Genomic DNA, 18,128 nt, shown 5'->3' with positions numbered 1-18,128 from the left:
GGAATGTCGTCACGGACACGGAGATCTTATTTCTGGGCAAAGCAGCAAGTACAAGCACTTTCATTAGTGGGTCACATGATCAACCACCATTGTTTTAACTCACTCTTTGATAGATAGGAACTTAAAAGACAATTAAATAGATGAACATGTTATGGACTGCTACTTTAAATAGGAATTATTATTGAAACAAGTCATAATAATCTTACTGATCTAGTTTTATAATAAGACCTTTAGGACTGAATAATACAACAAAATCATTTTTACAGTATGGAATTTAATTGATCAATATTGAAAAAATTTAATAGAAAGAAAGATTTATCTGAATGTTTTATTGCAGTTTACAGTACAAAGGCTCAGACAGGTGCTTTGATGAGCATCATATCAGCTCTGACACAGGAGCTCTTATTGGCAGGAGAGTCATGCAAAAACGAAAACACAGTAACCTCACCATATCAACAGCGGTCATGTGAATAGTGCAAAAGAAATATATTGATTGTTGTCAGTTGTCATGGTGGGGCAGGAATGTGATGTCACAGCTCACCAGGAAGAGATGACGCAGCTCTGGAGACGGATGTCTGGCTATTTAATGGTTTTAGTTTACTTTACACAGGTGGCCTGCTACAACAGTCGCTATGGCAACGGTACAAATAAGAACGTTTCACGCTGACCATCCTGCTACGTTGATTTAAATGGGAATGTCCCTTCTACTCCCGTTTTATATCTGTGCTTCATACTTTCACATGGTCAAAATAATGTCGCCTAACAATATGCAGAGTAGTGGCTGACATTATTGCATTCAGTAGTGCAGACAAATCACAACAACCAGAAGAAAAAACAGGGTTCAGAGTTAAAATCCAGCTGCATTAATACTTAAAATACACAGCAGACAATATGTCTTCTCTGTACAGCCACAAGTGTGCTGTTTGTATGTGCACACCACGTATGCTGCTCCTTCACACACGAGAACACACTGCACTCCTGAAAAACCAAACATGTCACATTACACGAGCAGGGCTGCAGCCATCTGTGGAGGGACGCAGGTCAGACTTGTATTTACAGGTCTGGCCCGGAGAAGGTCCACAGAGCTGGTTCTGTCTCAGAGGAAAGCACTGGGGTTTGCTCGGGGGTCCTTCTGGTTTCTGTAGCGATATGTGAGCCACACTCCCAGAATCTGACAGAAATAACACAGTGACGGTCAGAACCATCAGCTTGTATCTGTGGAATACCTTTAATAAATTAACATGTCTGTCTTTTTGTGACCAAATCCTTTGAGAAGAGCCAAACCCACAATGAATGTATAGAGAGGCGAAGTCCCGCCCTTCCTGTGTCCCCCATGGGACCTGATTTCACAATACATGGTAGTCAATTCTGTTTGAATTGTACCATGAATTACATATACGATGTTAATCAATTTAAAAGATCATTTTTGTTTGTCATAAATTTGTCCAGATGTATTCAGGGTGGGTGTTTTCCTTTGTTTTGTCCCGATTGCAGTCGGAAAACAAATCGGATCAAGTTCTAGTGCAACATGTTGATAAATATTTCTCCCTGAATCTGAACCAAGCGACTAACTACAGGTTGAATATGCCCATAGAATAATTTAGGTTAGTGTGAAATAGGGTGACCAGATCCCAACAAACCAAATGAGGGACAAAGATTATGTTTGTGTGGGACAATGTGGGACACATTACCAATGCTGAGAGGGAGTCTAACATTTTGATATAATGTATATCTAACTGTTAAAAAATGGCGTGTGTGTATTTTTGTCACTTTGGAGCTGAACTGTTGGTGTTTTAAATTCTCTCAAACAAGTCTCTAGCAAAAACAGATGTGCTTGCACCTGGTGCAAGCAAATCTGTAACTATGGACGCCACTTTTGTGCGACCACAGGACATTTTTTTTGCAATCTCTGGAAAAATGACCGGTGCTAGCTTATTACCACAGTCTTCTGATCTGTATGAGAGTGCTGCACGGTGGTAAACGTTGGTTATTTCCGCTGCTGTTACCTTATCTGTCTGGCAGCAGTCGTCTTTGGGTTTCAGCAGGAATACATCCATAGATCGGGTTTTCTCTTTCTGAGCCACACGTTTTTTGTGAGTGTCGCATATACTGTGTCGCTTGAGATCGTATTCCCCGCCATGTGAAACAGAAAAATAACTCTGGCAAAGTTCGCAGAAAACTCGCTGTGAATCGCCCTGCACCGGTTTCACCCAGTGATATACAGTTTCCCAGTCTTTGTTGTTGTAGCTGCATCGCCTCTTTTGATTGACAGCATCAGCATCAAACAAACAGCCCCGTAATGACGGTAATGACAGCCTTCTCTGTTTTCTACGCAGCCATTGGATAAAAGCCAGACGTAAATAAAAAACTACAGCTGCCAATCAAATTGCGGGACATCATCTCAATATGCGGGACGCGGAAAATGTGATGAAAATGCTGTGCAGTCCCGCACAAAGCGGGACATCTGGTCACCCTAGTGTGAAACCACTCGGTGAAATACATATCTGGTCTCACACAACGTACGTCACCAACACGCTGTTAGCTTGGCTACTAGCTAGCTAGCTTAGCTAGGTACGACACCAACATGACTGCTAGGGCCTGTGAAAGTTTGAATGTGGAGACATGCCAGTGTACAGCTGTCAGCTGAGCCTGCAGCCACGCTCAATACTGTGCTCACAGTTTCATTCGTTTCACCATGAAACATTGTCGGTGTGATACCTGACCTCTGTGAAGCTGAAGAAGAATCCGATCCCTCCGACACAGCGGAGAACCTCTCCAGCATGTTCCTGGATGTTTTGTGCACAGGGCAAACAGGAGTGGTTGGGGTAACAAGCCTGCAGGAGAACAAGAGGAACATGTGATGGAAACGCTTCAGATAGCACAGATAGAGGCTTCGGTCATTTCTAATGATCAGGGGAGGAAACATGCTGACATGTAACAGGCCACGCATTCAACTCACAGCATCACAGGTGATGTTGGGCTCCACCTGTTTGAAGCCACAGCAGTTGAGGCTCTTCTCCACGTCCCTCTGAGTGCTCTGGGAGTTATTCCAGCCCACCTCCAGCAGGTGGTCCTGAAGCACACAACGCTCCATGTTTAGGGCTGTGTAGTATCAGTAGTACTAGTAGTATCAGAACTACTAGTAGTATCAGAAGTACTAGTAGTATTGTCAGCACTACTAATAGTATCAGAACTACTAGTAGTAGTATCAGTACTACTAGAATCAGAAGTACTCGTAGGAGTATCAGTAGCACTAATTGTATGAAGGGAGTGTGGACCGGCTGTGGCCAGTGGGCCGCCAGTTTGAGAGCCCTGGTGCTGCACTCTCCTGGTTCACATCATACCTCATCGACCGTCAACAATTTGTGCAACTAAGGAACCACAAGTCTCGGTGTCTGGGTGTTTCACTGGGTGTCCCCCAGGGGTCAGTCTTGGGTCCACTTCTCTTCACCATTTACCTCCTCCCCCTGGGCACAATCCTCCGTCACCATGGGGTCTACTTTCACTGCTACGCTGATGACACACAGTTCTACATCTCCTCCAAACCCACCGCTGCCATTCCTCCCACCTCCCTCATCACCTGCCTTGACAACATCTGGAGCTGGATGAGCAGGAACTTCTTAAATCTGAACGGCAATAAAACCGAGGCCCTGCTCATCGGCTCCAAATCCACCCTCACCAAATCACAGCACACCCCAGCTCCACCCATCATCGTCGACGGATTCTTCACCCTTCTACTCCCAAGTCAAGAGCCTCGGCGTCATTCTGGACAACACCCTCTCATTTGCACCCCATATTCAAAACATCACCCGGACCGCTTTCTTCCACCTCCGCAACATCCCCAGACTCCGCCCATCACTGACCCAATCCAGCACCGAAATCTTAGTTCACTCATTTGTCACATCACGCATCGATTACTGCAATGCCCTTCTCACTGGACTCCCCACCAAACTCATCAACAGACTGCAAATCATTCAGAACTCAGCCCGGATCATCACCCGCACCAAATCAGCTGACAACATCACCCCTGTTCTCATCCAACTTCACTGGCTCCCGGTACAATACTGCATCCACTACAAAAACCTCCTCCTCACCTACAAAGCTCTCAACAACCTAGCCCCCACTTACCTCTGCGAGCTCCTTCACGAATACACTCCCTCCCGCTCCCTCCGATCAACCTCTGCTGGACTATTAACCATCCCCACATCGCGCCTCAGTACCATGGGTGTCCGATCCTTCAGCTGCTCAGCACCCAGGCTCTGGAACTCCCTCCCCCCACACATAAGACAGTCAGACACCATCACAACCTTCAAGTCACAACTCAAAACTCACCTGTTCAAACTGGCTTTCTCTCTATAACTGGACACTATGCACTTCACCTGTTTTTATCACACTGTCTTGTTTTTATCATGATGTTTGTTTTTAATTTTTTTTAAGATTTTATACTTTGTAAGGTGACCTTGGGTGACATGAAAGGCACCTCTAAATTAAATGTATTATTATTATTATGATGGCCGTAGGAGGCTGCTGATCTGAATGTGACAGAGATATACAACTGGCTGTGTCAAACAGATTTCTTTGGCAGGAAGAGGGTAAGGTCGGCATCTGCAGGTGAAATCCAATCATAACATTAGTTCATTAGAAGACGATTGGAATGTTGTCCTTTCTATATAGGTTTGTAGGCTATTCATTGTAAATTGATATTTCAAGGATTACAATATTTAGATCAAGGACTTTAAGGCCTTGTTTCATTTGCAGAGAAGTAGTGAAGACGCGTTACCAGAGTGACACGTCGCTGGCGGATTTAACGAGCTCAAAACGCTCACAGGTTCACAGCATATTTTGACTCGCCTTTCTGCCATTACGGTGGAATCATCCGTGTAACAACTGGAACAACAAATGCACCACCTTGAGATCCTTGCATCCCTTGAAATTCAGATTCAGATGAACCATTCTACAGAATCTGCCACTTGTGGGGGTTTTTTTTAAGCCGCCTTTTATTTAGCAGTGGACAGAGAGGAAACATGGGAGAGAGAGGGATGTGACATGCAGCAAAGGCCCTCCGATGGGATTCGAACCCGGGGTCGGCTGCCTATATGCGTATATGGGTACATGGCATGCGCTCTAACCACTCGACCACCTGCGCACCCTGCCACTTGTTTTTTAACTGAAAATATCAAACATTCACTTGACAAAGGGCATGTGGTTGGTGCAGTATTTTAAGATCTAAAAAAAGCGTTCGATACAGTCAATCATGACATCTTAATTTCAAAACTAACTAAGTTCAATTTACCCAAACAGTCATTGTCCTGGTTTGATTCATACTAAAGGGGCCGTGAACAATGTGTCACAATTAATAATGTGAGATCCACTTTTCTAAAAATTGAAACAGGAATCCCTCAGGACACTGTCTTGGGTCCTATACTCTTCAGTCTCTATATCAATGATTTACCAGATGTATGCCCATATATAGGTCTACAGATGCAGATGACACAGTTGTATATGCATCTGGTTAAACCTTGACCTTTGTGGCTGAGAAACTTAATGCCAACTTAGACAAAATATCATCTTGGCTGGCCTCATCTTGTTCAACTTTAAACACTAAAAAGACCTGAAGAACTGTCTGTTCTCCATCAAAAAACTACCTCTAACAAACCTCCCGAATATACAAATTAATGGAGAGCTCATTGAACTCCTGGGTTAATTGGTGATGTATGTATGTTTGTATGTTTTTCTATTGGGGATCAAAGCTTTAAAGAAATCCCTGCCACTTAATGGCAGGGATACAAGCAAATACACTTCCTGCAAAGTTTCAATTCGATTTTAAGGCCCCAAATCCCTTATGTGCCTCAGAGGGCTCTGCAATGTGTAAAGAGAATGACATGTATTGACTTCTGACTGATGGATCGAGTCCCACCTGTGGCCTGTTGCTGCGCATCATTCTCTCTCGCGCTCCCTCTCTCTCCCCCTTCCACTCTGTCACTGTCACTGTCACTCTTGCTTCTGGCTTTCCTACAGTGCAGACGCTTTTCCTCTTTGCTCTCACCCCTGCCTGCGATTTTCTGCTATTTCTTTTGCTATCTGCTTCTCCTCAATACGAAACAAAGAGCAGCAGCTCTGGATACTTACAAAACCAGTGGGATTATATTTTCTTTTAGATAAAACAGGCATTTTTCAATATTTTTACGACTTCCTCAACGTTTCGCGCGGAGGCCTACCAAACAAGATAAGCCTGAGCCTGTGCTAAAGGTAATTAGCAGAAGATGCCTCCCTTCTCTACGGAAGATTACCATAAACTTCTACAGAAGATTTTACTGCTGGAAATAAAAAATAATCGATTAGAAGTAAATGTAGAAGTGAATGGACACCACTCTAGCACTGACTCAAAACAGTGGACAGGAGCATGCTAGAACCCAGCTAAGTAGCAATAATGAAGCTATGAAGAAACGGGAGGACCCTGTACACGGTAATACCAGCAAAAATCCTCCCTGGAACACACTTGGTGCGAAGCCAAAGAGAAGACCATCTCCCTGTGACATGGGAGAACGGATAACTGGCAGGACCCAGCGCCCCGGTATCTGTGATCTGACCGGCTGGCCTGCGTAACCATCTCCATCCAGGCACAGCGCCTCCTCAACCCCACAGCAGCGGACAGCTGGGAAGAGGAGAGCTACCAAGAAACCTCCCCAGCAAACAACTGTTCAACTAAAGAACAGGTTTGCTCCACTGCTGCAGGACCATGGATCCCCCTCTGACTGCCTGGATAACCCCCCACCGCCACGCAGCAGGGTAAGACCTGCTAACTTAAAGCCACAGAGAAAGCCAATGACAGGGCCTGAAAATCTGATTGTGGGTGACTTTTCTGTAAAATATATGAAAAGCAGTAATAACACCAAAGTACTCTGCTTTCCGAAGGATACAGTGTCTGACTTGGAAAAAAGAATCCTGCACACCCAACTGTGAAAAATATCATTCTGCACATTGGATTTAATGACATTGAAAAACAACAATCAAGAGAGTTGAGAGAACGTTTCAACAAACTCTTTGAAACAGTCAGCTCTGTGAATGCTGAGGTTTTCATCAGTGGCCCTCTGCCCCCGACCGGGAGAGGAGCTGAGACATTCAGTAGACTGTTTTGGCTCAACAAATGGCTCTCAACTGCCTCTCTTGCTCGCCCAATGCATTTTATTGACAATTTCCGCTTTTTCTGGGACCGCAGGCATCTTTTTTAAGACAAACGGACTTTGCCTAAATAAGCTGGGAGCAAAGCTTTTCATTACCAACATGTCTTACTACCTGCGTCATCCATCTGTCGCCAAGGACAAGAGACGAGAGGAACCAACAAAGAGGGAAGACAAAACACAGATTATCAGAAACGTCGAAGGAGGACTGAATGTGGATCCCTCCCCCACTCCCCCCAAGTCCCCATCCAGGTCTTCGTCTTCGTCATTCTCCCTCCCTTCAATAAACCTTTCTCCCCCCTGCTCCCCCTTGGAGTTCCGAGAGCTACCCCCACCTATCCCCTGCCCTATTCAGTGGTCTCCCCCTCAGCGTCACTCCACGCTCTCAACATCCACCTCCAGCAGTTCATCCCAGCTGTGACGCTGCTCATTCCCCCCCCTTATGGCCACCCCCTCCCCACCCTGACAGCAGCCCTGAATATTACTGAGACAGAAAAGGGTTCTGCAGTAGTCCGCATTATCAGCTGGACCCAAGGTCGCCTACATCAAAACATGGCACCTTCTGCATTCCTGTTGTGACTACTAAGAGAGTAAACATTGGGAAACTTGAACACACTGCTAACCTAAACAATCTCATTCCTGTTCTCTCAAAATCAAAGTCAACCTCAAAGCCTGCCAGTAACACCATCAGGATGGGTCTGCTAAATGTTAGGTCTCTTAATAACAAATCATTTTTAGTCAATGATTTTATTACCACTTCTAAACATTTTATGTTTTTAACTGAAACATGGCTAGAACAAAATAACAGTGAGCATTCTGATCGAGACAGCACCCCCCAACTATAATTTTATTGATGTTTGTAGATCTGGGAAAAGAGGTGGAGGGGTTGCTGCTATATTTAAAAATACATTTCAGGGGAAACAGATGTCACTTGGTGTTTTTCCATCATTCGAATATCTTTGTGCGGTGTTGAAATGCTCTCCCAGAGTTCTCCTGTTAATTATTTACAGGCCACCTAAATTTTCGTAAACATTTTTCGATGATTTTACTGAAATATTGTCTAGCATCTCCACTGATTTTGACTGCCTAGTTATAACTGGTGACTTTAATTTTCATATTGATGATGATTTGAATGACAAGGGTGCAAAATAACTTTTTAATATTCTAGACACATTTGACCTTTCTCAACATGTGAAAGAGGCTACTCATTGTAAGGGACACACCCTGGACCTGATTATCACAAAAGGTCTCCATGTTTCTGTTTGCATTCTTTTATACTAATAGAATTGAAGGCATCAGACGCGCCATCGATATCTCAAACAAAAAAGTTGGATCACCACCCTGTTCAGGCAAAAGTAACACAGCAATGACGGCAAGCTTTAATGCCATAGACTCTAAAACTCTAGTGGAAACGGTGACAAATCTAAAATCGTCCACCTGCTGCCTTCATGCTTTACCTACTAACTTTTTTAAGAATGTTTTTGACTGCCTATCAACAGACGTATTGCAAAATAACTCTATTCAATTCAACGGTCAACTACAGACCCATTTCAAATCTACCCTTCATAAGTAAAATAATTGAGAAAGTTGTCCTCCAACAACTAAATCACTTCCTGGCCTCAACAGGCTGCCACAACAACTTCCAGTCAGGATTTCGACCTTTTCATAGCACCGAGACGACCCTTATTAAGGTTGTAAATGACATCCGTCTTAACACAGACTCTGGCAAAACTTCAATATTAATGCTATTAGACCTCAGTGCTGCATTTGACACTGTCGACCACTCAATACTTTTGGACAGGTTGGAAAACTGGGTGGGGCTCTCAGGCACAGTCTTAAGCTGGTTCAAGTCATATCTACAAGATAGGAACAATTTTGTTTCCATTGGCGACTTTGTTTTTGGTGCTAAAAAAGAAAGGTTTAAAGTAATTGAACACCTTCACTCTCTGTCCCTGAAAACCTCAAATAAAGCCAGAAATCTTGGGGTTATCATGGATTCTGATTTACATTTCGACAGTCACATCAAATCAGTAACAAAATCGGACTACTATCACCTCAAAAATGTAGCAAGACTTAGAGGGCTCATGTCAGCTCAAGACTTAGAAAAACATGTACGTGCCTTTATTACTAGTAGGCTAGACTACTGTAATGGTCTCCTTGCAGGTCTTCCGAAAAACTGTCAGGCAGCTACAGCTTGTTCAGAACGCTGCTGCTAGAGTTCTTACAAAGACCAAAAAACGTGAGCACATTACACCAATTCTTAAAACCTTACATTGGCTCCCTGTGTGTCAGAGGATTGATTTCAAAATCCTCCTGCTCACATATCAATCACTACATGGTCTAGGACCGAAGTATATCACTGATATGCTCCCACTACATAAGACTTCTAGACCACTAAGATCTTCTGAGACCAATCTGTTAGTGATTCCCAGAGTAAACAACAATCACGGGAGAGCATCATTTAGTCACTATGCAACAAATATCTGGAATAAACTTCCTGAAGATGTAAGACTTGCCCCAACTCTGACCACTTTTAAAACTAGACTGAAAACTTTTAGGTTCATCATAGCTTTCTGCTAAATCTTTTAATGTCTGCACTGTTTTTACACTCAACAAAAATATAAACGCAACACTTTTGTTTTTGCTCCCATTTTTCATGAGATGGACTTAAAGATCTAAAATTCATTCCAGATACACAATATTACCATTTCTCTCAAACATTGTTCACAAATCTGTCTAAATGTGTGATAGTGAGCACTTCTGCTTTGCTGAGATAATCCATCCCACCTCACAGGTGTGCCACATCAAGATGCTGATCTGACATCATGATTAGTGCACAGGTGTACCTTATACTGCCCACAATAAAAGGCCACTCTGAAATGTGAAGTTTTGTCTCACAGCAAAATGCCACAGATGCCACAAGCATTGAGGGAGCGTGCAATTGGCATGCTGACAGCAGGAATGTCAACCAGATCTGTTGCTCGTGCATTGAATGTTCATTTCTCCACCATAAGCCGTCTCCAAAGGCGTTTCAGAGAATATGGCAGTACATCCAACCGGCCTCACAACCGAAGACCACTTGTAACCACACCAGCCCAGGACCTCCACATCCAGCAGGTTCACCTCCAAGATCGTCTGAGACCAGCCACTCAGACAGCTGCTGAAACAATTGGTTTGCATAACCAAACAATTTCTGCACAAACTGTCAGAAACCGTCTCAGGGAAGCTCAACTGCATGCTCGTCGTCCTCATCGGGGTCTTGACCTGACTCCAGCTCGTCGCCGTAACAGACTTGAGTGGGCAAATGCTCACATTCGAGAGGTGTTCTCTTCACGGATGAATCTCGGTTTACATTGTTCAGGGCAGATGGCAGACAGCGTGTGTGGCGTCGTGTGGGTGGGCGCTTTGCTGATGTCAATGTTGTGGATCGAGTGGCCCATGGTGGTGGTGGGGTTATGGTATGGGCAGGCATCTGTTATGGACAAAGAACACAGGTGCATTTTATTGATGGCATTTTGAATGCACAGAGATACCGTGATGAGATCCTGAGGCCCATTGTTGTGCCATACATCCATGAACATCACCTCATGTTTCAGCAAGATAATGCACGGCCCCATGTTGCAAGGATCTGTACACAATTCTTGGAAGCTGAAAATGTCCCAGTTCTTGCATGGCCAGCATACTCACCGGACATGTCATCTATTGAGCATGTTTGGGATGTGCTTGACCGGCGTATACGACAGCGTGTATCAGTTCCCACTAATATCCAGCAACTTCGCACAGCCATTGAAGAGGAGTGGACCAACATTCCACAGGCCACAATTGACAATCTGATCAACTCTATGCGAAGAAGATGTGTTGCACTGCATGAGGCAAATGGTGGTAACACCAGATACTGACTGGTTCTGAGTCCCCAGACCCCCAATAAAGCAATAAAATGCACATTTCAGGGTGGCCTTTTATTGTTGACAGTCTAAGGCACACCTGTGCACTAATCATGATGTCAGATCAGCATCTTGATGTGGCACACCTGTGTGGTGGGATGGATTATCTCAGCAAAGCAGAAGTGCTCACTATCACACATTTAGATTGATTTGTGAACAATGTTTGAGAGAAATGGTAATATTGTGTATCTAGAATGAATTTTAGATCTTTAAGTCCATCTCATGAAAAATGGGAGCAAAAACAAAAGTGTTGCGTTTATATTTTTGTTGAGTGTAATTATTGCAAAAATGTTTTTATTCTCCTTGTCTTTCTGTAATGCATTTTAATTGTGCCTTTATTTTCTTTTAATTCTTCTATTTTTTCTACTTTATTGTATGACATGTTATGATGTGAAGCACTTTGAGTCTGCCTTGTGTATGAAATGTGCTATACAAATAAAGTTTGTAAGGGCAAAGTATTTCTCTCATCCAGCCACATGCTCTACTTCACTTGCATGGCCCAGAATGCCTTTCACCAAGAGGCATCAACATATCCAGGCTGCTAACAATAACAGTGAAGTCAGCCTTCCGTTACTAAGCCATTAAGTGACGTGCTATCTTTTGTGGGACGAATCCATTGTAAAAGACTCGGCATGCTGTAGTACATACTAAAGGCCTATATGTGGCGCTGTTTCTGCTACAAAAATACATGCTGTATACAAACATAGACAGTAGAAGAAGAAACCAAACACAACAAGAACAGCACGAAGATGGCGAGTGAAAGGTCCAAACCTGAAACGTTTGTGTGGACTGATAAACTAGCATGAACTGCTGCTGCGACTCGCAGGGTTAAGAGGTCAAAGGCTAGAGGGTCGAGGGTCGAGGCGATGACATTATCATATGCGTATTTGCTGTAGACACAAACACGAACATGCAAAAGCTTTTTGACTTTTTCACCCTCGGACCTGGTTTAAAAAAAGTGCGTTTACAGGCACCAAAAACCCAAACGTACAAGACTTCTGTGTTCACACATAAAACACGTTTCTGTGTGGACATGGCCTCAGAGGTGGCACGGTCTCATACAAAATTATGAATTTGAGGAGAGGAACCTGAAAAAAACTCCAACTGGAGCTCACATTTTAGATAACAACAGATGATCTTGTGCCTTTATCCTCAAAAAGAAATGTTGGGAACTGAACGGCGGGTGTTATTTAAAATAATACAGATAGATCAGGGGGTAATTATATAAAATATACTCCGTACCAGACAGGCAAGTTGAGGCCAAATACTGACCATAAAAATAACTGAAATTCCCCATGTGTTTAGTATTGTATTTCCAGTCCAAAGCAGTTGCTAATTAATTTACCCAGAATCCCCATCAGTTACTACCAAGGTAGAAGCGAGTCTTCTATTGGAAGCACACAGTCAGACCACAGAGAAACATCTCCATCTTACCTGTTGCTCTCTGTTGAGAGCCAAGCAGGCACTGGAAACAGAGAACTGCACAATAAAGACCATGACGAGGACGATCATGTACTGAGGCTCACTGTCAAGGAGCAACACTCATCACAGTCCTGTATACAGGAGGAGAACATACTGGGGGAGGGGAAGAGGTTAGACATTACCAGGACTATTCACAAATCCATATATCTGTAGTTTTCAGATTTGACACTCTTTGTTTCAGAACTGTAGTGTTTCTAACTCCATATATTCAAATATATGTATTATGGTGTCACAACACAAGTTAGCAAACAAACATATACAGTATGTACCTAGCTGCCTAGCTAGTCATTCATCTCCAGGGCTGCGTCCTCTCTCTTCCTGGGGAGCTGTGAAAACACTGTTCAGCCCCACTGACCTGTGTAGTACCACCACGTGTTCAAAGGGTTCAATGTGTATCAATCAATCATATAGTATCAGAGTATCTTTTGTACTCGTCAAATGACCAAAGGAAACAGATCACTGTCTGTTCTACCCTTGTTCTATTTCTTTGGTCTGAACAGAGATATGCTAAATCTAAAACAATTCAGAGATTTGTATTTGTGACATTTTCAGTGGTAGTATACATAATATTTAAAGGGTTGAACCTTTTTCTCCCAATTTTTATTTGTGGGCCCACATTCTCCAAATGTGGATTTACTAATCCAGTCTTATGCTATGTTCACACCATACGTGAGGCATATTTTCATGTGGTGCTAAGTCGATGCAAAGACACAAATGGATGTGTATGGACCTGACACAAAAGGAGGCAAATACACAAATTTCACGTAATTTCCAGAGGTCTACGATAGTAGCTTTACAGACCAGACCAGACTATGTGCAGAAACCAGAGACTGTCTGTGGTCCAAACAACAAGGTCTCTGCTGTATTTATGTCTAGATTACCTTATTTGGAGTGTTGATGGAGCAGCTAAAATGTTATCATAGCCTAGCACCCATCAACCAGACTCCATTCAGAAAACAAGCATTTTAAAAGTGGTTATCTTGTGTTCTTGCAGACAGACCTAACAAAGCATAACTTCACTTTTTACTGAACACCATCATTACGGAGTTTTTTCAGCATCCCTTTCATCTGGTTACTGATATTAAATCACAGATAAATTGTTTATTTTGGGTTCCTCCAGCTGCGGTAAACCAGCCCACGTGGACTTGCTAGATCCAGTGAATCCAGCTTAGTGAAATCCACTCAGCACCTCTGGATGATGTCTTGAACCCTGACAGGAAGGTGTCTGGTTTCCTGGGGCATCTAGGACTTAAGCATAAACTTGTGTGAAAAAAATGTGAACATAACTTAACATTGTTATTGAGTAACCTCTCACCCAGTGCACTTTAAAAAAAAAAAAAGTATTGAGTTGAAACTATGATCAACACTTGATGCCAAATTATAGTATAATAAACCAGCATTTTGCAGCATTTTGCAATCTGTTGCTTCCAGCCTTTATGCTAAGCTAGGCTAACCATGTCCTGACTGCAGCTGAATAATGAAGACACTTTCATGACAATGGTGTGATTTCTTTAGAGAGTAACTAAACCGCCAAACCACTTTTATCAGCCAAAAAACAATGTATCTGGGTATTTTTTTATTATGTTGTTGATTCAGGTCCAAAACTAGTGTTACTGCCCTCTACCGGTTGCAACACAGCTTTTGCAATACAGTTTTGCAATTTAGCTGACCTGAAGCAAGAAGACATATATGGAGGTAGCTTTAGTCATCAATCGTCACCAACGACCCTGTGGAGAGAGTAGTATAGTGTTGCCCTGACTCAGCTGTTACTGAGATCTGAAACTGCGAGTTAACCACTTAATAAAAAGAAATAAAAGTCCCATGAAATAAATAAATGTCTATTAAATGTACGTATATATTTAGATTAATTTATATTTTTTGCCTCATTTATTTATTTCAATTAATTGAATATTGTCATAGCTTACCATAATAATATAGCCTGCATGGTAGCAATTAGCATGAGCCCTAGTGATTAGCATCATGAACGCTAAGTTAGACACAGTCCAGCATCATGTTAAAGTAATGAATACCAAGAGTTCATGTGCTGCTTTCTATGTTCTGTAACTGAAGCATGGAATTAGCAAAGTAGCTAGTTAGCTAACTAGCCCCCCCCCCCCCCAACCTGTAATTTCCTGGGTGGCAATATTCTAAATATGATGACATATTAGCATCCTTATCATGAGCGGTGTGAAGGATACAAAGAAGAGCAGGACCTGGTGATGCTTCATGGCCCCGATGAGGCCGGCCAGGGCCACAAAGAAGAGGAAGACGCCCACACTGATGACGCCTCCCACCACCTGGAAACTAGAGACCAGACCAAACCACTTCCCCCATGCTGCGATGCCGATCATCAGCAGGCTCACCATCTGCAGGGCAGACACAGAGTCTGAATTCTACAAGAATTGTATCAAAGAGTCACAATATGCAATCCTTACAATCGACTTAATTTCAATAGAAACAACACATGCAATGTCTGATGTGATTGCAGCATGAATGCTGACTGCAGTAGAAATAGTTGGGAATTTAAAGTAGCAGTCCGTAAGATTTGAGATGCGTTGCATCTAGCGGCCTCTCTGGCGGTAGAGGGAAGTGCAGGTGAGCCTCTGGGACCTCATCTCCCTCACCCAACAGTGTCGACCATAGATATATATAAGCAGATGGCGCAAGGCGGAGTTTCCAGCGTAGTTCACCGGCGGCCATCTTGCCACAGTCAACTATTCTGGTACGTTCAATGGTAGCTGTTGTAAGGTGAGTGATCTGCACAAACAAAAATACTTTTAACTCTGAAATCTTGACGGATATCCAAACGGTGTGGTTTATTACAAACGTTATTAATGTGGCTATGATCCAGGATGCCTGGACATCCCTCAGCTTCAGTAGACTTGACTACTGTAACAGTGGGCGTTTTTACACAAAGTCCACCATTATCACAGAAAGAAGACCCCTAAATGTGCTGCCATTGCACCGTGTAGTGAACTTTAGTTTGCATTTTTTAAATGTGTTTTATGTGTACTTGTCTTGAGTATTCGACTTGCCTTAAATGTTCTGTATAAATAAACTTGCCTTGGTTGAGTCGGTGATTGTATTCAGAAATATTTTATTTTATAGCTACTACTTGAAATCCTCATAACATACAGATAGCAATGAATACATTGAATGCTCATAAAAAAATAATAGTAAATGTCATCTGTGTCCATGGTAGGACTTCAAAAACCCCGTCCAATCAAAAGAGTCAGGCTGGAGAAAATAATTGGACGGCTGCCTGTCTGTCAATGCTTACTTCCTGATTGCACTCTGCTGATTTCAAGGGGTGCAGTCGTATAGTCAAAAAATAAGGTCCTAACTCCTATTCCTAACTCCTATTCCTTGACCTTTGGAGAAAACGTCACAGGGTTAAAGTGTAAGTTTGGCGGAAATTGAAAATAAAGCTATTTTCTGAATGAAAATACATCAACTAAGCCGTGGAGGAAGTAATTTTCGCTCATCACGCAGTTCAGAGCTAGCACGGGTGGGAGCTAGAGTCCAACATCGCAAACAGTGGGTTAGCATGGGGCCAACAGCCACACGCTTTCAAAATCGCATTTTTAAACCACTAACATTGCTCAAAACAGCGCCAAACCTCGTCAGCAGCTTGCTCTGGGTGTCTACACATAAAACGAAGCACCAACAACTCAGTTCATGAACCCGAAGTTTATAACAGAAGACAATTAAGAACACTCACCAATTCTACCCCTGCCAGCTCCTCGCGAAGGATAGTCCGTAAGTGTCGATTACCGAACGCAGCTCTCGTGTTCCCGTGTGAGATCTCGCGTGACATGTATGTGCTTCAGATAAGGCTGCTGTCTTGAACTGATTGGAAGTGTATACAAACTATCCCGACGTTTTTACCCACCGTTATTAACTTATATTTGGCCAAACTGCCACTAATTTAAAAGTATACTCGTTTTATTCTGGGCGAAATCTTCAGTTTCACTTTCACTTTTGCATTGCGTTCGGTAATCGACACTTACGGACTATCCTTCGCGAGGAGCTGGCAGGGGTAGAATTGGTGAGTGTTCTTAACTGTCTTCTGTTATAAACTTCGGGTTCATGAACTGAGTTGTTGGTGCTTCGTTTTATGTGTAGACACCCAGAGCAAGCTGCTGACGAGGTTTGGCGCTGTTTTGAGCAATGTTAGTGGTTTAAAAATGCGATTTTGAAAGCGTGTGGCTGTTGGCCCCATGCTAACCCACTGTTTGCAATTTTGGACTCTAGCTCCCGCCCGTGCTAGCTCTGAACTGCGTGATGAGCGAAAATTACTTCCTCCACGGCTTAGTTGATGTATTTTCATTCAGAAAATAGCTTTATTTTCAATTTCCGCCAAACTTACACTTTAAGGAAAGGCGATAGGAGAACTCAAAAGGATTTAGGAAAAGTCAGCCACGGTGCTCAGAGAATCTGACTGGACTTTCACTAAGCTACGTCATTATAATGCTGCTGATGATTGACAGCTGATGATCGGCACCTGTGAAGTTAGGAACCTTCCTAAGCAAATAAGATTATTTGACTGCACCCAAGCATTCTTTGGCGTTCTGGGGGAGCGGCTTTGAACAGAGGTCTGATCGAAGGGGGCGGGGCTTTGTCCGATGCATTCAAAGTCAACATCGCTGTGGTTTTTCCAAAAGACCTACTCTGCCTTTAACTAATGTTTTCAGATAGTTTTGAAACGTGACTTTATACTTTAACATCAGTCAGTTTAAGAAGTCATGATTGATTATAAAAGACCAAACTCATAACACAAATTACGTCACTGTGCGCCACCAGTCCTCGTGTGTTTGCATATCTGTTTCTGACTTTTGCCACATCTTCGGACCGACAGACCAGCAGACGCGTGCTCAGGAGGACTCCCAATACAGCAGGAACCTGCCGGCTCAGGCGCACCTGCAATTCTGCGGGGATCAGAGCTGAGACACGGCGTCCATCTATTTACGCCTTCAACGCTGCTTTTATATAATAATAATAATAATAATAATAATAATAATAATAATAATAATAATAATAATAATGTGAATCATATGGATAATAATAGTACTAACTGGCTGTTATGTGTGATCCGGGCGCGGCGGTGAATACGGTACGTAAGCGGAGCACATTGAGCAGCAGCCGGCTCTGTCCGGTGCGTCCGGCGCGGAGGACTCACCACATAGAGGATGTTGAGCGCGCACAGCGCGTGTTTGGAGCAGCTGAACCCGGCGCAGCTCATCTCGACCAGCAAACACACACCAGATCCGTTAAACAAGCGTTTACACAGACGAACCAAAACCCCGAAGGCATAGATCGGTCGCTCCGCAGCAACCTCCAGAACTGACAGCGCAGCCGGACTAGACAGGAAGTCACGTACGCGGACTTCAAAATAAACGTAGACGCGTCAGTTTCCAGCTTGACTTTAAGTAGACTAATACACGTCAAAACACGCAGGTCAAATAGACTACTCAATATTTTTTTTAGATTTTTACTAATAACAACAATACTAGTAATAATA

The 18,128-nt window shown here is 43.1% G+C and overlaps 1 protein-coding gene and 1 long non-coding RNA gene across 2 annotated transcripts in view; both read right to left on the bottom strand.

The window, feature by feature from the left end:
• Positions 1 to 18,128, bottom strand: part of LOC311027570 — a 244,942-nt gene that overhangs the window by 91,254 nt on the left and 135,560 nt on the right. The gene's annotated exons all lie outside the window — the stretch shown is intronic.
• tspan13b (tetraspanin 13b) lies at positions 315 to 17,962 on the bottom strand. Its single transcript, XM_084031625.1, has 6 exons — positions 17,787 to 17,962; positions 14,806 to 14,973; positions 12,560 to 12,640; positions 2,960 to 3,073; positions 2,724 to 2,834; positions 315 to 1,171 (listed from the first exon to the last, which is right to left on the bottom strand). The coding sequence occupies exons 1-6, from the start codon at positions 17,847 to 17,849 to the stop codon at positions 1,097 to 1,099; spliced, it is 612 nt and encodes a 203-aa protein (XP_083887751.1). The 5' UTR covers positions 17,850 to 17,962; the 3' UTR covers positions 315 to 1,096.

This window comes from Eutrigla gurnardus (assembly GCF_963514095.1).
Source record: "Eutrigla gurnardus genome assembly, chromosome: 17".
NCBI lineage: Eukaryota > Metazoa > Chordata > Actinopteri > Perciformes > Triglidae > Eutrigla > Eutrigla gurnardus.
Note: the sequence above shows the minus strand (reverse complement) of the source record. Positions and strands in the feature narration are given on the sequence as shown.